Source organism: Oncorhynchus tshawytscha, linkage group LG30 (assembly GCF_018296145.1).
Source record: "Oncorhynchus tshawytscha isolate Ot180627B linkage group LG30, Otsh_v2.0, whole genome shotgun sequence".
NCBI classification, from domain to species: Eukaryota; Metazoa; Chordata; class Actinopteri; order Salmoniformes; family Salmonidae; genus Oncorhynchus; species Oncorhynchus tshawytscha.
Window position 1 is genome coordinate 29133207 of NC_056458.1, and position 24005 is coordinate 29157211.

At 41.6% G+C, this 24005-nt stretch overlaps 1 protein-coding gene across 1 annotated transcript in view; it reads right to left on the reverse strand.

The window, feature by feature from the left end:
* LOC112229095 (protein turtle homolog B-like) overlaps positions 1-24005 on the reverse strand; it is a 188928-nt gene that overhangs the window by 32528 nt on the left and 132395 nt on the right. Inside the window, exons 11-17 of the mRNA XM_042309595.1 lie at positions 23192-23342; positions 20275-20398; positions 13422-13597; positions 12971-13197; positions 10129-10213; positions 6825-6989; positions 6630-6675 (exon numbers count right to left, since the gene is read on the reverse strand). Of these exons, the coding sequence (XP_042165529.1) occupies positions 6630-6675; positions 6825-6989; positions 10129-10213; positions 12971-13197; positions 13422-13597; positions 20275-20398; positions 23192-23342 (974 nt within the window). The remainder of the gene's footprint in view (positions 1-6629; positions 6676-6824; positions 6990-10128; positions 10214-12970; positions 13198-13421; positions 13598-20274; positions 20399-23191; positions 23343-24005) is intronic.

A 24005-nucleotide genomic window follows, 5' to 3' on the forward strand; every position in this document is an offset into this window, starting at 1 on the left:
TTACACAGACTGGAAGTGTTTTGGTTCATTATCCTGTAGGAAGACAAATGATAGTCCCCCTAAGCGCAAACCAGATGGGATGGCGTATCGCTGAAGAATGCTGTGGTAGCCATGCTGGTTAAGTGTGCCTTGAATTCTAAATAAATCACTGACAGTGTCACCAGAAAAGCTCCCTCACACCATCACACCTCCTCCTCCATGCTTCACTGTGGGAACCACACATGCGGAGATCATCTGTTCACCTAGTCTGCGTCTCACAAAGACATGGCAGTTGGAACGAAAGATCTTAAATTTGGACTCATCAGACCAACGGACAGATTTCCACCAGTCTAATGTCCATTGCTTGTGTTTCTTGGCACAAGCAAGTCTCTTCTTATCATTGGTGTACTTTAGTAGTGGTTTCTTTGCAGCAATTTGACAATGAAGGCCTGATTCACACAGTCTCCTCTGAACAGTTAATATTGATATGTGTCTGTTACTTGAACTCTGAAGCAATTAGTTGGGCTGCAATTTCTGAGGCTGGTAACTCCAATGAACTTTGCAGCAGAGGTAACTCTCGGTCTTCCTTTCCTGTGGTGGTCCTCATGAGAGCCAGTTTCATCATACCGCTTGAAAGAAAATTCTGTATTGACTGACCTTGAATGTCTCAAAGGAATGATGGATTGTCGTTTCACTTTGCTTATTTGAGCTGTTCTTGCCATAATATGGACTTGGTCTTTTATCAAATAGGGCTTCTGTATACCACCCCTACCATGTCACAACACAATTGATTGGCTCAAACGCATTAAGACAAGAAATTCCACAAATTCACTTTTAACAACACACACCTGGTGACTACCTCATGAAGCTGGTTGAGAGAATGTTCAAATATAAAATATATTTAGATTTTTTCAACACTTTTTTTGGTTACTATATGATTCCATGTGTGTTATTTAATAGTTTTGATGTCTTCTTGACTACTATTCTACAATGTAGAAAATAGTAAAAATAAAGAAAAACCCATGAATGAGTAGTATTGACTGGTACTGTATATATATATATATATATATATATATATATATATATAAATTGACATACAGTTGAAGTCGGATGTTTACATACACCTAAGCCAAATACATTTAAACTCAGGTTATCACAATTCCTGACACTTAATCCTAGTAAAGAGTCCGTGTTTTAGGTCAAGTAGGATCACCACTTTATTTTAAGAATGTGAAATGTCAGAATAATAGTAGAGAGAATGATTTACTTCAGTTTTTTATTTCTTTCATCACATTCCCAGTGGGTCAGAAGTTTACATACACTCAATTAGTATTTGGTAGCATTGCCTTTAAAGGGTCCGACTGAGTGGAGAAGACAAAAGGCCAGTTTGCATTATTCAGATTTCTGCATTATTCTGCTGATACTTTAAGGGCCACAATATATCGTAAATGTAAATGTGTAAATATAAATACATTTGAAGTCGGAAGTTTACATACACCTTAACCAAATACATTTAAACTCAGTTTTTCACAATTCCTGACATTTAATCCAGGTAAAAATTAAACTGTCTTAGGTCAGTCAGGATCACTTCTTTCTTTTAAGAATGTGAAATGTCAGAATAATAGATAATTATTTATTTCAGCTTTTATTTCTTTCATCACATTCCCAGTGGTTCAGAAGTTTACATACACTCAATTAGTATTTGGTAGCATTGCCTTTAAATTGTTAAAATTGGGTCAAACGTTTCCGGTAGCCTTCCACAAGCTTCCCACAATACGTTGGGTGAATTTTGGCCCATTCCTCCTGACAGAGCTGGTGTAACTGATTCAAGTTTGTAGGCCTCCTTGCTCGCACACGCTTTTTTTATTGTTGTCCTGCCCCTGACTTTGTAGTCCTTAAGCCATTTTGCCACAACTTTGGAAGTATGCTTGGGGTCATTGTTCATTTGGAAGACCAATTTGCGACCAAGCTTTAATTTCCTGACTGATGTCTTGAGATGTTGCTTCAATATATCCATATAATTTTCTTCCCTCATTATGCCATCTATTTTGTGAAGTGCACCAGTCCCTCCTTCAGAAAAGCACCCCCACAACATGATGCTGCCACCCCTGTGCTTCACGGTTGGGATGGTGTTCTTTGGCTTGCAAGCCTCCCCCTTTCCCTCCAAACATAACGATGGTCATTATGGCCAAACAGTTACATTTTTGTTTCATCAGGCCAGAGGATATTTCTCCAAAAAGTACAATCTTTGTCCCCATGTGTAGTTGCAAACCGTAGTCTGGCATTTCTATGGCGGTTTTGGAGCAGTGGCTTCTTCCTTACTGAGCGGCCTTTCAGGTTATGTCGATATAGGACTCGTTTTACTGAGGATATAGATACTTTTGTACCTGTTTCCTCCAGCATCTTCACAAGGTCCTTTGCTGTTGTTCTGGGATTGATTTGCACTTTTCACAATAAAGTACGTTCATCTCTAGGAGACAGAATGCATCTCCTTCCTGAGCGGTATGACGGCTACGTGGTCCCATGGTGTTTATACTTGTGTACTATTGTTTGTACAGATGAACCTGGTACCTTCAGGCATTTGGAAATTGCTCCCAATGATGAACCAGACTTGTGGAGGTTTGCAATTTATTTTCTGAGGTCTTGGCTGATTTCTTTTGATTTCCCCATGATGTCAAGCAAAGAGGCACTGAGTTTGAGAGTAGGCCTTGAAATACATCCACAGGTACACCTCCAATTATGTGTATTAGCCTATAAGAAGCTTCTAATCCATGACATAATTTTCTGACATTTTCCAAGCTGTTTAAAGGCACAGTCAATTTAGTGTATGTAAACTTCTGACCCATTGAAATTGTGATACAGTGAATTATACGTTAAATAATCTGTCTGTAAACAATTGTTGGAAAAATGACTTGTGTTATGCACAAAGTAGATGTCCTAACCGACTTGCCAAAACTATAGTTTGTTATCAAGACATTTGTGAAGTGGTTGAAAAACAGGTTTTAATGACTCCAACCTAGGTGTATGTAAACGTCCGACTTCAACTGTATATATACAGTGCAGTCGGAAAATATTCAGAGTAGATGTCCTAACCGACTTGCCAAAACTATAGTTTGTTATCAAGAAATTTGTGAAGTGGTTGAAAAACAAGTGTTAATGACTCCAACCTAAGTGTATGTAAACTTCTGACTTCAACTGTATATATGCAGTGCATTCTGAAAAATTTCAGACCCCTTGACTTTTTAAACATTTTGTTATGTTACAGCCTTATTCTAAAATGGATTAAATATTTTTAAATCCTCATCAATCTACACAGATACCCCACAATGACAAACCAAAAACAGGTTTTTAGACATTTTTGCTAATTCATAAAGAAAAACAGAAATACCTTATTTACATAAGTATTCAGACCCTTTGCTATGAGACTCGAAATTGAGCTCAGGTGCATCCTCTTTCCATTGATCATCCTTGAGATGTTTCTACATCTTGATTGGAGGCCACCTGTGGTAAATTCAATTGATTGGGCATGATTCGCAAAGGCACACACCTGTTTATATAAGGTTCCACAGTTGCCAGTGCATGTCAGCGCAAAAACCAAGTCTCTGAAGGTCCTTGTGTGGCCCAGCCAGAGCCCGGACTTGAACCCAATCGAACATTGCTGGAAAGACCTGAAAATAGCTGTGCAGCGACACGCCCCATGCATCCTGACAGAGCTTAGAGGATCTGCAGAGAAGAATGGGAGAAACTCCCCAAATCGAGGTGTGCCTAGCTTGTAGCATGATACCCTTAGAAGACTTGAGGCTGTAATCGCTGCCAAAGGTGCTTCAACAAAGTACTGAGTAAAGGGTCTAAATACTTATGTAAATGTTATATTTCCTTTTTTTTATATACATTTGCAAAACTTTCTAAAAACATGTTTTTGCTTTGTCATTATGGGGTATTGTGTGTAGATTTAGTGTGGGAAAAAATGTATGTAACAAAATCTGGAAAATGTAAAGGGGTCTGAATACTTTCCGAATGCACTGTGTATATATATATATATATCTTTCATTGTTCTATTGCTCAAAAGTGACTTAGTGTACTGGAGTGCAATTGGCTTGTGCCAACATTTACAGAAGCCAATAATGACAGCTTGCCCTCCAAGAAAAATGGATTGTCCATAAATACCCCATTGACAACAATACATTAAACTTTGTTTTAAATTTCTGTTCTCTTTCTTCTGTGACTATTTTCAAGCCTTATAATATGTACAGTTATTAGAGAATTTGGAAGATAACGTTCAATTGCATAACCATAGCCAAGGCAAACTCCTTCACTTTTTCTTCAATGACAAGTGGATGGAAAGTATGCAACGTTGATGATGAGTACTGCATATTACACAAATAATAGGATCATATGTACAACGCAAGAGATTTCTCCTTGGCATGGTGTTTAAACCATTAAGCCATATCCAAAAGTCATCAAAGGTGGCAGTTATTAGAACTGGGGGGAGAAGACACACAAAAGAGTGAAGAACAAGAGAATTTATCTCATTAGGCTCAGTGAGCAGTTTGGTAAGTTGTTCTTTTCAAGTGTGATTTCAGAGTTTGGAAAATGTGTCAACTTTCCATGATAACATTGATCAAGTGTTTTAGTGTACCATGGTAAACTGCTGAGCAGAGTAAAGCTAGTGCATGTGGCCCAGGGTGCCACGCCCCCCACCCCCAATGTTTTTTAAGCCCTCTGGTATAATTTGCCTTACATAAAATACCCTAATACCCTTACATAAAATACTGACCTTGAATGCAAACACTGTAACAAGACGTTTAGAATTGATTTACGGCTCAAAAGTTTTAGAACACCTGCTCATTCAAGGGTTTTTCTTTATTTGTACTATTTTCTACACTGTAGAATAATAGTGAAGACATCACAACTATGAAATAACAAATATGGAATCATGTAGTAACCAAAAAAGTGTTAAATAAATCAAAATATATTTTATATTTGAAATTCTTCAAATAGCCACCTTGATGACAGCTTTGCACACTCTTGGCATTCTCTCAACCAGCTTCACCTGGAATGTTTTTCCAACAGTCTTGAAGGAGTTCCCACATGCGCTGAGCACTTGTTGGCTGCTTTTCCTTCACTCTGCGGTCCAACTTATCCCAAACAATCTCAATTTGGTTGAGGTCGGGGGATTGTGGAGGCCAGGTCATCTGGACTATATAACCCTTTTCACATTACTACTGAACCGGGCCATGACAAGCCGAGCCGTACTTGGCTGGCCTGGTTACATACCCACCATAGTTGCTGGAAGTTTGCAGGATAGGACAATGTGGAAGGAAAACATCAGAACCAGCACAGTAGAGTTCGGGTCGGCACTTTAGTGTTAAAAGGGTCAAATGGAGTCCCAAGATGAGGGCTAAAGACAGGAATCACAATCAAGTGGCAGCTTTTGGAAAAATAACAGGCTACAGTGATAAATTGGATACTTACCTGTTAGTTTTTTTTTTTTACCTCTTACATGACATTTAAAACACCACAACAGAAATAACACATTCTCTTCCCCTAAAATGTTGGTTGTACATCCTGTTGCAATGTTAGTACCACTACACCAGGAGTTCAACAAAACATGCTCTGTAAGTGAGTGGATCAAAATATATTATACTTCCATGGAATGCAGCTCAACGATATATGCTTGTTCAGTTCTCAAAGCTCACAGAAGAAATTCGTTTGAGAAAGAGAGAATCTATGTGGCAATTAAGATGCTATTTCAATGAGGCCACAGTAGCCAAATGAGGCCCTTGGAAAGATCTGAGGGAGAACCATTTGTCCAATCCAACAGTCTGTGAAACCTCTGAAGCACCGCCCTCAAATAATTATCAAACATTCTGCCTTTAATGTCAGGGATTTTTGATTGATGTCTCTATGTAGCATTGTTTTCTTTTGATACTAAAAGACTTGGGCTGCGTCTCAAATTACACCCCATTCCCTTTATAGTGCACTACTTTTTTTTTACCAGCACCCCATATGGCTCTGGTCAAACGTAGTGCACTATATAAGGGAACACACACAAAGACTTGGTTGCTAGATTAGACACCAATGTTTGTGAACACGGCCATGACAACCTCTCCGTGACCAAGAGATATTGATCGTTCAGTCCCACTGTTATTAGGAAAACAAGGTCAACAACGATGAATTGAACTTCCTGTGACAAAGACAAGCTTGTGTACAAGCTCAGCTCTACTAGTCCATTAAAATTACATGAATGAAAACAGGTAACTGAAAGTGTTTTTTGTTGGGAATTATCGACAACATGATTTGAATTTGGTAAATGTTTATAAAATATGAGTTCAATTTTTTCAATATCATATTGAGCATTTACTGTATGCAACAAGTATCGTTCCAAATATGATCGTTAAAAAGCAAGTATGGGCTTTGCTGAGATGAACTACGGGTAATAGCTAGCTACACAGTGACCGCCCCCTGTCCGTCAATATCTGGCCAATCGCTGGCCAGTGATTGGTGGTCCTGCCAATAAGCTTTCTCTATTTGATGGGCGTGTCTGCTAGAAGCCTTGAGTTGTGATGTAGTGCACCCTGCCCTTGATTTGCATAATTTGCAATGAAGTAAGAAAAAGAGAAAAGCGTTGTTGGCTTAGGGTTACTTACGGAGTTTCCACACTTTTTCTGCAGTGTGTTATCGAGAGAGGGGGGTCTGAAAAAGAGGTGGGGGGGATTCATTCAATGTTTAATTTGATGTCAATTCAAAGAAATGTCAAGAGAGCTCTATATTGCTTTGTCAGCTGTCAAATCATGTGTATGTGTGTCTGTCTGTAAATCTTTGTGTGTCTCTATATGTCTCACCTCTCCTCCTCTTGAGCGTTCGTCGGCGCTGCTTGTTGACGAAGCAGGCTGCCAGTGTGCTAAAGAGGACAGCAGCTGCCAGGAAACAGATGGTAGCCACAATGCCAGCCACCACCGGCCGCGCCAGTCCCCCCTCATCCACCAATTCCGGGGGTGGGAAGAAGTCTGGGGGAGATGAGGGTGGGTGTGAAAGAAAGAGAGAGAGGAGCGTGAGGGGAGAAAGAGTGTTTGGGGGAGTGTAGGATAGGAAGAGGGGGAGGGGAGAGAGGGAGGTAGAGAGAGGGAAAGAGGGAAAGAGAGTGAGAGTGAGACATGACATGACTTGTCTGCCAGGAGGCTATAGGCTTGGAGAGGTCTTTGACCCAAAACAATACTGTGACCGATATCCACCCACAATAATAAGTATATTCGCTTTATATTGGTATCGTAAACTAAGCATATTGGTATATTAGAAAGCAAATATTTCCAGTCTAGCCATTAAACATGCAATCTTGTGAGCAAGAAAAGTGTATTACATTGTGTAAATGACTTGAGTAACTCTACATAGCCTTTTGTACTAGGCTTGGACTTTAAGGAGAATGTAACTGATTACTATGTATGGGAGGGCCTGACATCTGACATCTGCAGGCCTCTATCAGTCACCACACCAACTGTGTGTGTGTCCGTGTGTGTGTGTGTGTGTGTGTGTGTGTGTGTCTAGCTGGCTCCTGCCAATCACCACACCAACTGGCCGTCCAATTCACCTGATTCAGCGACTCATCATTTATTGTCCTGAATCGATAGACACTTAATGGAAATGGATTAGGAAACTCCTTTCCTCATCTACTATCCTTTCATGACCACAGACTGTCTAGATGACTGGATAGTGAATATGTTCCCGCCCTCCTCATTTTATCTTGGGGAGAATTTGAAATATCAACATTCAGCAAGACTGTGATCAAATACTGTTAAAATGTTGTAGTACAAGTATTTCATCAGGAGGGGGCAGCAAAGTACTTCCAAGTTTAGGAAGTAAACTTGTGAATTATGGTGGAAATTACAAGATTATGTTATAATGCTGTAATTGCATCAAATGGTTGTTTTATGCAACAGAATAAGGGGTTATTAGAATGCTCATTTGTATGTGTTCTACTGAAGATGGGCCTCTGGAAGATTTACGATGTCTTTGGGTGATACCGCATTCCAGAGCATGAGTTAATGTTTCTGTTCTACAAGGTACCATGGAGAGATGGCTCCAGTATGGAGTTGGGGGGCCAGACACTGGTCTCTACACAATGAGTTCTCATGTTTTTAGAGCAAATACTGTCTGCTGTGAATTATAAGTATCTTTCAGACAAACCTTAACCTTGTGACCCATTCCATACAGTACATCTGTTGTGTGTCATGTAGACTGAAGGAGGATGGACTTTGCTATAAAATGCTGTGGCTCAAACCAGCTCATTGAGTTCTCAGTGATAACCTCCAGGGGTTATTACCGACCAGCTCCATTACTGCAGTAATTAAATAGTAAAGTTTGATTCTTTTGAAGAAATCTTAAGTCTCTCCTTTTGATTACAATAATTCCACCACAGAATTTTTTTGCAGCTCTGGCGATGCTTTCACAGTTGCTCACAGTCACAATTTCTGTGACGATATATTCCCTGTGACCTCCACACCAGAACAACATCACAGGGTAGAGACTACTTCAACCTGACAGCACTGAAGATGGACATCTTATGTGGAATGTCCATAGGAGGAATATGAACGGGGGTTTTGTGATGTCATACTTTTCAGGCTGTTCCAGGAAGTATTCGTGCCTGGTCCCAGATGTGTTAGTGCTGTCTTGCTAACTCCTATGGTCATTGTCACGTTTGACACTTAAGAATTGGCAATCCCTCTGGATCTCTTACAATATACACTACCAGCCAAAAGTTTTAGAACACCCAACTCATTCAAGGGTTTTTCTTTATTTTTTATTATTTTCTACATTGTAGAATAATAGTGAAGACATACAAACTATGAAATAACAAATATGGAATAATGTAGTAACCAAAGAAATGTTAAACAAATCAAAATATATTTTATATTTGAGATTCTTCAAATAGCCACCCTTTGCCTTGATGACAGCTTTGCACACGCTTGGCATTCTCTCAAGCAGCTTCACGAGGTAGTCACCTGGAATGCATGTAACTTAACCGGTGTGCCTTCTTAAAAGTTCATTTGTGGAAATTCTTTCCTTCTTAATGCGTTTGAGCCAATCAGTTGTGTTGTGACAAGGTAAGGGACTGTGTGAATCAGGCCTTCATGGTCAAATTGCTGCAAAGAAACCTACTAAAGGACACCAATAATAAGAAGAGACTTGCTTGGGCTAAGAAACACGAGCAATGGATATTAGACTGGTGGAAATTTGTCCTTAGGTCCGGAGTCCAAATTGAAGATTTTTGGTTCCAACAGCCGTGTATTTGTGACACGTGGTGTGGGTGAACGGATGATCTCCGCATGTGTATTTCCCACTGTGCTTTGCTGGTGACACTATCTATGATGTATTTAGAATTCAAGGCACACAACCAGCATGGCTACAACAGCATTCTGCAGCGATACGCCATCCCATCTGGTTTGTTTTTCAAACAAAACGATGACCCAACTCACCTCCAGGCTGTGTAAGTGCTATTTGACCAAGAAGGAGAGTGATGGAGTGCCGCATTAGATGACCTGGCCTCCACAATCCGCAGAGTGAAAGAAAAGCAGCCAACAAGTGCTCAGCATATGTGGGAACTCCTTCAAGACTGTTGGAAAAGCATTCCAGGTGAAGCTGGTTGAGAGAATGCCAAGAGTGTGCAAAGCTGTCATCAAGGCAAAGGGTGGCTATTTGAAGAATCTCAAATAAAATATATTTTAATTTGTTTAACACTTTCTTGTTTACTACTTGATTCCATATGTGTTCTTTCATAGTTTTGATGTCTTTCATTATTATTCTACAATGTAGAAAAAAGTAAAAATAAAGAAAAACACTTGAATGAGTAGGTGTTCAAAAACCTTTGACCGGTAGTGTATATTTTGTATGATAATTTTATACCGTTTTGTGAGATTTAAATGGGTCATTAAATTACCACTCCACCAAATTACATTACAGTTTTTTTTAACAGGATGAATCCCTACAATTATTTCCCCATTTGCTTTGTTTTGTCATGTTTTCAGTTAATGTCTGCCATATCTCAATTTTAGTCTGCCACTTGCCCCATGCCTCTCTCTCAAATCCTAGACATGTTTTGTGTGATGAAGGGGTGTCCTTAGACATTTATGCAGAGGTGTGTTGTTTACTCACCTGTACTGGACACTCCTACTGTGTTACTGGGCTCGCTGACCAGTTCCTCCATGACTGCTATGACCCGGAACTCATACCATGCCTCCTAAGTCACACACAGCAGGGAGATGAGAGTAAGACAGGGGCAGAGGAAACACTGTATTTGTGTGTGTTAGTGAAACATCTGTTTAATGTTGAACTCTGTCATTCATGTTGTAGTCTGTCCAATTCTTCTTAGAGTCAATAAAAACGATTGTTTACAAAAAAGAAACCAGTTTGTTCGTTTTAGGAGGAAATCCACAAGGAAATCTACCTGTCAAAGTGGGCATGAAAATGTTTTGCATCACTAACAGTATTTTAGCAAAGAAGTAAAAAGGCAGAGCAACAAATAGACAGTCCCTCATGGTCCAATTACCTCAATAGCTTGAGTAAAAAGCGAGCTGCAGGAATGTGCTACAGTATAGGTGTAATGAGTGATAGAGAAGTGTGAGTGGGTGTTGGGAGTCATGCTAGAATAAAGTACCTGCATAGAATGTGACCGCGTTCCAAATGGCACCCTATTCCATTTATAGTGCTAATATGGTATTTAGTATCCTACTTGAGCCACGTTCAAAAGTAGTGCACTATAAAATAATTAGGTTTCCATTTGGGATGCGTCCTGTGACTGATGGCTGAATGAGACAAAAAAACACACTAAACATTTCACGCCAGGAGCACAATCCGACATACAACAAAGGAATATAGATTTTTTTCAACGTTGGTGGAAAAATAATTTCTATACTTTAACACATCACTCTCCCCAGATGGTATACTTATGTGAGACTAAGTATGCATTCCAAATGGCACCCTAAACCCTATACAGTGCACTTATTTTAACAAGAGCCCTATGGGGGAATAATGGAATTTGGTACTATTTGAAAAGCATCCTAAAATGTTTTATGACTTCTTTGAGATATCAGATAGGCTTGGGCTGACAAGGAAGATAAAAAAGTAATTTTCATATACACTGAGCATTCAAAACATTAGGAACACCTTCCTAATATTGAGTTGCACCCCATTTTGCCCTCAGAACAGGCTACATTTTTCGGGGCATGGACTCTACAAGGGGTCGAAAGCGTTCCACAGGGATGCTGGCCCATGTTGACTCCAATGCTTCCTACAGTTGTGTCAAGTTGACTGGATGTCTGTTGGGTGGTGGACCATTCATGACACACACGGGAAACTGTTGAGCATGAAAACCAAGCAGCGTTGCGCATGGCATCTACTAACATACCCTGTTCAAAAGGCACTTAATTATTTTGCCTTGCCCATTCACCTTCTGAATGGTACACATACAGAATCCATGTCTCAATTGTCTCGAGGCTTAAACATCCTTCTTTAACCTGTCTCCTCCCTTTTATCTACACTGATTGAAGTGGATTTAACAGGTGACCTCAATAAGGGATCATAGCTTCCACCTGGTCAGTCTATGTCATGGAAAGAGCAGATGTTCCTAATGTTTTGTACACTCAGTGTAACATTATATAGTTGGTCCTTTGAAGAACACATTTTTTTAAAACACAACTGACTCCGATCCCCAATCATCATACAATATATATACAAAAGTATGTGGACACCCCTTCAAATGAGTGGATTCAGCTATTTCAGCCACATCCGTTGCTGACAGGGGTATAAAATCGAACACACCCCCATGCAGTCTCCATAGACAAACATTGGGAGTAGAATGGCCTTACTGGAGCTCAGTGACTTTCAACATGGCACCGTCATAAGATGCCACCTTTCCGTTTGTCAAATTTCTGCCCTGCTGGAGCTGCTCCGGTCAACTGCAAGTGCTGTTATTGTGAAGTGGAAACGTCTAGGAGCACCAACAGCTCAGCTCCGAAGTGGTAGGCCACACAAGCTCACAGAACAGGCCCGGCGAGTGCTGAAATGCGTAGCCTGTAAGAATCGACTGTCTTCGGTTGCAATACTCACTACTGCGTTCCAAACTGCCTCTGGAAGCAATGTCAGCACAAGAACTGTTCGTCCGGAGCTTCATGAAATGGGTTTCTATGGCCGAGCAGCCGCACACAATCCTAAGATCACCATGCACAATGCCAAGCGTCGGGACGAGTGGAGTAAAGCTCACCACCATTCGAGTCTGGAGTAGTGGAAACATGTTCTCTGGAGTGATGAATCATGCTTCACCATCTGGCAGTCCGATAGACAAATCTGTGTTCGGCGGATGCCAGAAGAACCCTACCTGCCCGAATGCATAGTGCCAACATAGTGCCAACCTCGCAGTGAAGGGAAATCCTAACGCTACAGCATACAATGACAGTCTAGATGATTCTGTGCTTCCAACTTTGTGGCAACAGTTTGGTGAAGACCCTTTGCTGTTTCAGCATGACGATGCCCCCATGCACAAAGCGAGGTCCATACAGAAATGGTTTGTCGGAATTGGTGTGGAAGGACTTGACTGGCCTGCACAGAGCCCTGACCTTAACCCCATTGAACATCTTTGGGATGAATTGGAACGCCGACTGCGAGCCAGGCCTAATTGCCCAAAATCAGTGCCTGACCTCACTAATGCTCTTGTGGCTGAATGGAAGCAAGTCCCTGCAGAAATTTCCAACATCTAGTGGAAAGCGTTCCCAGAAGAGGGGACCAACTCCATATTAATGCCCATGATTTTGGAATGAGATGTTCGACGAACAGGTGTCCACATACTTTTGTTCATGTCGTGTAGTCATAACCATAGTGTTGGATTGGATGAAGGTGTGTTAATGAGCTTGGCTGGAATTAAAGCATGCGCCCACACCAGCCATGTGGATAACTGGCTACCCGTCATTCTGTATGCAACAGTGTTTATACAGTAAGCTACCTGAATGAGGTCTCTGGCTAGCAGGTCTGTCTCTCCAGCAGGGATGGCATCGTCCAGGACATCCCACCTCTCCCCTAGGCGGAACTCCATGACGTAGCGCTCGATCGGAGCTGTGTGGTTGGCCGGCGGGATCCACATGAGCAAGACGCCCTGCTGCGTCCGATTGGCTATGAGGCATCGTGGTGGGGTAAGCAGCACCAGGGGTTCAGGTATACTTATAGGAAAAACTGGGCGGAGAGAAAAAGGGAGAGAGATAGAGGGGGAGAGATGGAGAGTTGGAAAGAGAACAAAACCACACATCATTCAATTAATTACCATCACAACTTTTCCCTTGCTGCCATCTTGTACTTACAACACACAGTTCTGTTGTGTTCCCGCCAGGTAAGGTCACTCTTGCCTCACTCTCTTAGGTCATATACTGTAGGTCAGAGGTGAATACCGTAATACCCACCTAGTGTGTTCACAGTGATGACCTCGCTGAAGGGGCCCGTGCCCAGCTTGTTATGTGCAAGGACACTGAACTGGTAGGCAGTCTGGGGCTCCAGGCCGGGCACTACCAGCCATGTCTGGCCAGAAGGCACGGCTATAGACAGCCAATCATGTGGGCCCAGCTGCTCCCTCTTCACCCTGCAAGGTGGAGGGGGACGATAGGAGAACAGGCATGGGAGAGGGGGATGAGGAAATACACATAGGAGTGGATATGGAGAGGGCCGAGACTTTTAGTCAATGCACTCTGTCATTTCAGTAACGGTCAATTCTATCCTGTCAGTTCTGTAAAAAGATTTTGTCCGGTCAGTTCAGTAACAGGATTTCTGGAATGACATTTTGCAGTTGCAGTCAGTGGTGTCATTGTGTCTGTATCATTTCAGTAAGATCATTTGTTAGAACATTTCATTTACAGAATGTCATTTCACAGTATTTCAGTCAAATAATTTCACACAGTAATACAGTTGATGGTGGTAAGCCCATGCTGCGCTCAGCCGTGCAAATTCCCATTGAAGCTAAAGATGGACCATGCGTTAGATTCAACACCACTTTTCTGACTTTCACTGCAACAGATCTCCCTGAAAAAGTCATATGGCTTCTACTTTCCAGTGAGTATGCATGGCATTAGTCTCCATTCGTATTGTAACATAGTGTAGTCCTAAATAGATAGCAATGTATGAGACCACTGTGGGACCGTGGGTTTATCTCACTATAAACAAGGTTCAGAAAGATAACACTATACACCAACATGTATATCAACCTGAGGGGGGAGTCATGATCCTCGTATACGATGTAATTGTGTCATGTAATATGTAGGCATAACTCTCCCTAACAGACATGCATGTATAAGCTGCATGATGGTGTACATGATAGAGGCTGGGGGTTAGGGACTGTGATAAATCACAATGTGATTACTTTGTGCTGACGGTCAAAACGCCTCTCTGTGATTTACAGCAAATGCCACGCGCAGACGGTGTTCCCAACTTTCCCAATCCCGGGAAATCATTACGCCATCCTAGGGGGCATCTAGTGACTCTCAGGTCTTGGCCATTGTGCGTATCTTAAGTGACATGATAGCTGCCGTGTGTATATTATGATGCATTCACTATGAGGGTGTGTATATTATGATGCATTAACTATGAGGGTGTGTATATTATGATGCATTAACTATGAGGGTGTGTATATTATGATGCATTCACTATGAGGGTGTGTATATTATGATGCATTCACTATGAAGGTGTGTATATTATGATGCATTCACTATGAGGGTGTGTATATTATGATGGGTTCACTATGAGGGTGTATATATTATGATGCATTCACTATGAGGGTGTGTATATTATGATGCATTCACAATAAGGGTGTGTATATTAGGATTTATTCACTATGAGGGTGTGTATATTATGATGCATTCACTATGAGGGTGTGTATATTATGATGCATTCACTATGAGGGTGTGTATATTATGATGCATTCACTATGAGGGTGTGTATATTATAATGCATTCACTATGAGGGTGTGTATATTATGATGCATTCACTATGAGGGTGTGTATATTATGATGCATTCACTATGAGGGTGTGTATATTATAATGCATTCACTATGAGGGTGTGTATATTATGATGTATTCACTATGAGGGTGTGTATATTAGGATTTATTCACTATGAGGGTGTGTATATTATGATGCATTCACTATGAGGGTGTGTATATTATGATGCATTCACTATGAGGGTCTGTATATTATGATGCATTCACTATGAAGGTCTGTATATTATGACGCATTCATTATGAGGGTGTGTATATTATAATGCATTCACTATGAGGGTGTGTATATTATGATGTATTCACTATGAGGGTGTGTATATTATGATGGGTTCACTATGAGGGTGTGTATATTATAATGCATTCACTATGAGGGTGTGTATATTATGATGTATTCACTATGAGGGTGTGTATATTAGGATTTATTCACTATGAGGGTGTGTATATTATGATGCATTCACTATGAGGGTGTGTATATTATGATGCATCCACTATGAGGGTCTGTATATTATGACGCATTCATTATGAGGGTGTGTATATTATGATGCGTTCACTATGAGGGTGTGTATATTATGATGCATTCACTATGAGGGTGTGTATATTATGATGCATTCACTATGAGGGTGTGTATATTATGATGCATTCACTATGAGGGTGTGTATATTATGATGCGTTCACTATAAGGGTGTGTATATTATAATGCATTCACTATGAGGGTGTGTATATTATGATGCATTCACTATGAGGGTGTGTATATTATGATGTATTCACTATGAGGGTATGTATATTATGATGCATTCACTATGAGGGTGTGTATAGTATGATGCATTCACTATGAGGGTGTGTATATGATGATGCATTCACTATGAGGGTGTGTATATTATAATGCATTCACTATGAGTGCGTGTATATTATGATGCATTCACTGTGAGGGTGTGTATATTATGATGCATTCACTATGAGTGCGTGTATATTATGATGCATTCACTGTGAGGGTGTGTATATTACTTCACCGTCAGTGGGTTTATTGTGCTTCGTTGTCTGTTATGGTTGTGTACATTATGCTTGTTGTCAGTGAGTATATTACCATATGAAATGAATATTTTCATTGTCAGTTTGTATATCACGGTGCACTGCCTGTCAGTGTGTCCATAATGTATTGGCTGTCAGTGAGTAAATCATACGGTGGCAGTCATTGTAATAGGATATGGTGGCTAGCCTGTCAGTGTGTCCATAATGTACTGGCTGTCAGTAAGTAAATCATATGGTGGCAGTCATTGTAATAGGATATGGTGGCTAGCCTGTCGGTGTGTTTGTAATGTGGTCGCGGGGGGCTGTTTGGGGGCGGTCCCATTTTTGCTTAGCACATGAGACCAGTAAAGACCATACGTCCTTCCCAGTGAGGTTAATTCATTTTTTATTTTGGGGGGGGGGATTTCAATAAGTGGGCCAGTACTATTCAGGGTACTATGAATATTTATTACATTTGAGTTTAAGACAATTCCGCTACATCATGTATACATTTTCACAAGTCATTTAATTGAAAAGGACTTGCGAGTGGTGTCTGGGGAAAAGGTTCGTTTTTTCACTTTATCAAAAGCCAAGCACTACGGCTAGACTGCTGATAATGATACTCAGAAATACTCAGGAGGAGATGGAACTTCTGTGTGGAGCCTGTGTGTGTGTGTGCGGGCGTTAATGTGTGATAATGCTTTAGCATACCATGTTTGTTTGTTATTGTTGACTGAGGCTAACCTTTAGCTCAGCGAGTCAATCTGTCATCTAAGGTAGGTGAGTGGAACTAAACCATCAGGTCGATAACAGGTCAATCACACACACGTACCAGTATGTGTGAGTTCATGCATGCAAGTGTGTGTACAGGTGTCTGCGTGAGCACATAAGTGTGTACACGTTGAAGTTTGTGGCAATACACATGAAATCCTATCAGTGTGTGTGTGCACGCGTATGCGTGCGTCTGTGTCTGTGTTCTACAACAGTGTGTGTACGACTGTGTGTGTGTGTGTGTGTGTGTGCAAGTGCACGTGTGTGTAAACGCATCACGGTGGAGGCCTGCCAAGCATGTTTGCTAGAGGAGAAGCGTTGGTCTTAATCTCTTTTTAACCGTGCTGCCTGCATACTGGCACTGTCCTCCAAAATCAGCTCCATATCTGATGCTAAAAGACACAACGCATGCGCACCCTGGTTACCCTGGTCAGAAGTAGTGTACTATATGGGGAATTGGGTGCCATTTGGGATGCAGTCCAATGTCAGCATCAACCAGCAACCTGGCAGTCTCACACACCACCATGCTTTAACACTCTGGAGAGGAGATAGCTATATGGGGCTTGAGACTTGTTATAACGCAATAGTGACCTGACTTAAGGTGTTAAAGTGGGCCAACTAAAGAGATCAGACAGGATCGTTAGAGTCAATGACTGACTGCATCCAGAACAGAGAGCTATAAATGGGGCTTACCACCTGCTATAATCACCTAATGTCCTGACATGGCGTTAGAATTGGTTGTCTGGCCCTATGGGTCTACATACATAATACATAGGGTTATGACCTGTTATAACAGCCTCTTCACCTGATACAGAGTTAGAATACACAATATTATATGAGGCTGGTGTATACTGGGTTTGTGGCACATTTGTGGACAACATTTTCCCGATCAACGCTTCAAATGAATATGAGCTGCTGTTTCTGTCCTTCACACCTGAAACATAATCAAACAAACAAACATACAAAAAACAATGATACTACAGCTCTTTATAGAACATTCTATAGAGTTAAGATTGGAGGTTTAGGCACTAGCCGAGAGAGAGTGAAAGAGTGTGAGAGAAAGAGTGAGAGAGAGACAGAAAGAGAGAGAGAGGGTAAAGGGGGCCAGTTGGTTGGATAGCGTGGAGGAGAAGCTCTGTTTACTCTTGCTTGGCAAAACAGAAACCCTTGAGTGATCAGCATTGTTTTGTGTGTGATCAGCTAACTCTTGAATATCTAGTATTGTGGTGTAATGAACTGACAGTTGTGTTGTTGATGACGATCGAGGCCAGATGATGTCATGAAGATTTGTGGCAGTAATTCCAGTGTGTTGTAAACAGATCCGATGGCACACCTTGCCTGCTGCTAATATAGGAACTAAAAGACAGCATTTCTAAAGGAATCAGTCATCTCACGAGTTCCCTTTCAGGCAGAAAATAAACATTCAAATAGTTTGATGAATTGATTGCAAAATATTTCCACTAAATGTGATGCATCTCAGTACTAGCACAATGGATATGTGATATTGCAAAAACCTTGTTTAATGTGAAGCACAGGCATATTAATGAACTTAAGTTACTAACCACTTCTATTAATAAAAACTACTTGACATGGTAGGTGTCCTCAGAAGTCGACGAGGGAGGGCGCAACGGAGCCTCCAACGAAAACACGCCCGTTGGCGTGGCGTGGCATGAGGGCATAGGGGGGCATGGGGGGTGGGCACGTCACAGCTTTTATAGTGTGACGACCCTCCCACTCTGTCTGCCGTATTCTCTCTTTGTTCTTGTTTCCTTATTAGGATGCCGGTGGGCGGAGTTGGGAGGGTCATCAGCTACATGGGAAACACCTGGGCCAGGTGTGTCCCAGGATAAATACACCACTTCCCCATTCATGGAGGAGACTCTCTCCATGCAGACATCTTTACAGATTTTGTTGTGTATCTTGGTGGCCTTTTGGTTTTTTGCTTTGGCACCTTTCAACACCCTGCAGTATCATATTCATGCATGAAAAACACTCACTTACACTACTGATTACTGATTACACACACATTGTATATTGTACTTAGTTTACTTTATTTAATAAATATATATTTTGTTACTCCTTATCTCCACATTGTCTCCCTTTTGTTACGGGCTTTGAGCCGGTTCGCGACAATAGCACATGAATATATCATTACTTTTTTAGAGGATCACAGTACTTAAAGCGCGCGCTAATTGCCCAGTACGCTTCTCGCTAATTGTTCTCCTCTTTTCTTAATACGATACATCATATTCACTTTTAATAACAACTCCCCCATCTAGGGATCGTAACAGTCTGACAGTTCTTCTCGCTGGTTTTTATCTGTGGTCGTTAAGTAAGGGGCAAGCCCATTTGCTGTGTGTCTGTTTGGGAGTAGGAGAACGAGCTGATGACAGTGCAGAATATCCTGGGGCAGGTCTGGTCTGGTCTGGACTGGTCAGGTCTGGTTTGGACTGATTTGGTCAGGTCTGGTTTGGACTGGTCTGGATTGGTCTACGCTGGTCTGGTTTGGACTGGTCTGGTCTGCTGTGGACTGTGAGTGAAGTGGTGGTGATCTATAAGGAGCTCAGTGGATGCTGCTTCAGGGTCAGTATTCACAAAGCATCTCAGAGTGCTGATCTAGGATCAGGTCCCTGCTGTCCATGTAAGCTTATTTCTTATAATCTGAAAGGCAAAACGGATCCTAGATCCGCACTTCTACTCTGAGACGCTTTATCAATACAGGCCCAGTAGTACTAAGTGAGCTACTTGGTGATAATGTATACTTTTGTAGTGATGCTAGGAATTGAGCATGTAGATGTTATAAGCATGATTATCTGGTGATAAAGTCAAACTATTGTTGATCCGGTTTCCCGTGCTATATTTGCCCCGTTCTGAACATTGGTGTGTAGCTACAGCACATTTCCATGAAAGTCAACTGAAAATATTAGTAATTTGGTGCCTTAAATAGCTTGAATTAGGCGTTTTGTGCTTGTCTCAATCCAAACTTATTGGAGTTGACTTGGGATGACTTGAACGACATGTTACGCTAAGCCGTCCCCTCTCTCTCGTATTATCCCCACTCCTTCCCATCCGCTCTGGGTAACAGTTTACCTTTTTTAAGGCACAGGTCTAGGAACAGCCTACCCCTCCCCAAACCTGAACCTTAAAACGTGAGACTGAACTTGATAGTGTCAAGGGGCAACTTCCCCCCCACTACCCCATCCAGCCCCCCTCTTCCCCAGCCAAGGTGAAGCAGCCTCCCCTAGGCAGAAGAGCAGCAGAAGGGGGCAGAGAGGACCTTGGTTTCCCAAAAAACTGTTGGGCTACATCCCGATTTTCCACCCTTTTCAAGACCTGTGCACTTCTACTCTCCCTGTCATCTACTTCAAAGCACTATATTGGTGTGCAAGCATTGCCTGGAGTGAGAAGGGTAGAGAATCGGGACGTAGCCTTAGAGGGAAAAAAGTTTGAAGAAACAAGAAGCAGGAAGCAAAGCATGCTGGGATGACTCACACATGGCCATACCAGACTGATAATGTCTGCTCAAAGCCGCCGTCGTAGCCAGCCTCCCATGACACGTTGGCCCAGGTGGTGGAGACCGCCGCATGGACGTTGGCCGGGGCGTGGGGGCTTGTGCCTGGGGAGGGGAGGAGTCAAGTAGAGAGTGGCGGTAGTGAGGAGGGTGGGAGAGAAAGAGAGTGAAACATGAATCATAAACCACACACACACATACTTAAATCACACACACACACACTTGAGTTGGCCTGGAAGGAAGTCAGCTCTTTCTGATATGTGTAGGCTTTATGTGATTGTGTAAAGACTACAGTCAGGTGGTAGGCCTCTGAGTGGTTATGCAAAGAACAAGCTTAGGCCTGTGAGCCAGCTGGACCTCATCAGAGCCATACTGAGTGTGTAAGTGCGTGTATGTGTGTGTATGTGTGTGTGTCTGTGTGTATGTGTGTGTGTGTGTTTGTGTGTGTGTGTACTGCCAACTTCTCTACACCTCCATACAGGTGACTCTTGGCAGAACTCGGAAGATTATATCATTTCATAGTAAGACAATAATATACTGTAGCCATGTACTGTAACTACAGTCATTCCTATGTAGTCTCTTGTGACTGACAAGCTAGCTAGCTGGATTATCCCTACATGACAAGTTGGCTCGGGTTTGCCCCATTCCAAGTCCACATATACTTTAATATACTTTAATATCTTAAAATGGTCACCAGTGAGGTCAGACTTGAAAAATAATTTAAACCCTCTTCCCTTTCATCCTTCAATCACACATCAGCATCTGTCATAACAGGTGTGACCTCGTATGGTCATGTCACTTCGTAATGACGCCAGATGTTAGCACCAAAACGTTTCAGCAGACAAAAGGATGTAGGGGTTGGAAGGCAGACAAATTACCCAGGAAGCAGTGGAGGCTGCTGAGGGGAGAACAGCTCATAATAATGGCTGGAACGCAGCAAACGGAATGGCATCAAACACATGGTTTCCATGGTTACATGGTTACCATTCCATTAATTCCGCTCCAGTCATTACCATGAGCCTTTCCTCCCCAATTAAGGTACCACCAACCTCCTGTGCCAGGAAGCCTTTCTGCTGTCCAAGAAAATGGAGGAGAATGTATCTTAATTGGTTGACCTTGTAACCGTAGAACGTCAAAATGTCTTATAGCAGTCCTGCTATGTTGTGTATGCAGTAGACGATTTCAGAAATCTCTAGCCATGTTCGAACAAAAGTACAAAATATTCCCTACTAATTATACATGAAAATGTGCTGAAAGGTAAAGGAGAGGAATGATTTGGCCATAATCTAATCACCCACCAAATACATGAAAACGTATTTCATTGGCCTATTGAACATCTTCGAATTGTGCTATTTACTGTTGCTTGACCATTGAATGCAAGAATGCTAAAGAAACAGTGGCCTGATTACCCCATCTGTAACTCTAGCACCTATGCACAACAACCTCCACACAGGCAATATCAGTGGCCAGCTAACTGAAGACTGAGTGGTCTTTCTACATAGCCAGCTGCAGCTAGGAACACTAAGACTGTTCCAAAAAGGCATCATTAGTAATTGGATGGCCTAGACACAACAAGTGACAGTTAATCTATCGGTTGTCTTTATTTAGCAGACAAACTAGAGTTTTCAGCAGTGGAAACAATCTCTGTGTCTACTTCCCTAATGCGGTGAGCTCAATTTGCTCATTTGTGATTTGCGGATATTGGCGCGCCACGTCGTTGACCTTGCAAATTGCTCTTTGCACATGTCCCCCAGGTGCTTTGGCTGACACGTCGAGCTTTGGAAAATTGTCAGTGGTTGACTCTTGGATGCCGCCATCACTGCCGCTCTGCAAAGCCCTGCCTCTCTTCACTACCCTTTCAGAGCACACAAGGGTCGTAATCATTAAGGCATGCAGCGGTTTTGCAACAGATAATGAAAATTAGTATTTCAGATTGGTTACCTTTGGACGTGATGTTCTAGTATTGGACTACTTCTACTAGACTAGTTATATTGTAGATTCAAATTTAACTGGATTGACTCGCCATGGTGTTAAAAGGCCCATTGCAGCTGTTTTTATCTCAATATCAAATAATTTAACAATGAAGTACCTTACTGTAATAGTTTTCCATAAAAATAAGCCAAAAACTATTTCTCAAGCAATAGTTTTGCTAGGACTGTCTGGGAGTAGTCTGAGTGAGGGGCCTAATTGGAGGACCATAATGCGAGGGATATGTAACCTGAAAACTAGCTGTTATTGGCAGAGGTTTGGAACTATCTTATTAGTCTATTTAAGTGATAGTGCCTGAGAAGCCAGTTTGGATGATATATTGACATGGGTGTTGCCAGTCCCGAGACGAAGTGGAGGTGCCAATATATCCTCTAAACATCACTTTTATACAACGGGTTACAAACATATTCAAATAATAATTGACATATTTTCATACTATTTCCTCCTTCCACAAGATATAGCCCCGACCCAAATCTAGGGTTGCTACCCAAGCTGGCTGGTCATTCATCCTATTGATTCGGTTGCCCTTGCTTTCACCTGTCCAATCGTGTTAGAGCAGGGATAACTTTGAGGACTTCTTGACAAGGCTTGTAATTTATAAATGTCTAACTGAACTCTGTGTGTGTGTCTCAGACCTGCGTTAAAATACTACTGGGTTCAAAGACATTTGGATATTAAGTATTTGGATATTTTTTATTTGAAAAACCAAGCAGTTGAATATTGGAATGATTTTGTAAATACACTTGAAAAATATTTGAAAATACTCAAATACACAGTATACTGTATATAAAATATTTAAACACTCCCATGCATTTGAACCAGGTATGTTTGGTATTTGAAATCCCAAATTTGATGTGTTTGTATGCTTGTGCCTATGCCTGTTCCTGTGTGCGGCAGAGTGGCTCGTACCAATAACTAGGAGGTGTGTGCTGGCAGTGATGCTCGTGGCGACGTTGGTGGCCACACACTCCCACTCCCCATGGTCCTCCTTGCTTAGGGACTTGAACTGTAAGGTACCTGAGGGGAGGACATTGTGCTTGCTTTTGCTGGGCTTCCATACCTAAAAAGGGAGAGGAGAAGAAGGTTGAGTCACACATCTCACAGAACACCACATACTGTACTGGTCCTGGCAAGAAAGGACATTATCGTCCACCCACATAGCTTCCAGACAGACAGTAGATTAGTAGACAGACACATAGAAAGACAGACTGACAGAGAACAGAAGACTGATAGAAAAAAAGGAAGACAGACAAACAGTGACACACACAAACAGACAGGTAGATTAGTAGACAGACAGACACACAGGCAAAACAGAAAGACTAACACCTTTAAAAAAATTCTCCTTCCTCAGTCACTGTCACTGTTGTAAGAGACTCATCCTTCCTCAGCTATTCATATAACTAAAATGTTCGGCATCGGCATCACAACGGTAAGGGGAGACAAACGACTGCAAATCACATTGTTTTCAACAGGAGAGATTAAGAAGCTCCGTAATCAAGAGACAATTTAAGGTTAATGCTAAAGAGTTTGTTTCAACTGATAATGCCACCATTAAAATACAATTAAACCATTGGGATTTCTAGGAGCCAGTTTGATTGCAATCTCATCTCATTCTTTTGGCAAAGATGGAAAAGAAGATGACTCCAATATCAACAATCGTTAGGAAGTAAACACAATGGGGGGGCTTATGGTAGTAATAACCACCCCTCATCATTACTCAATA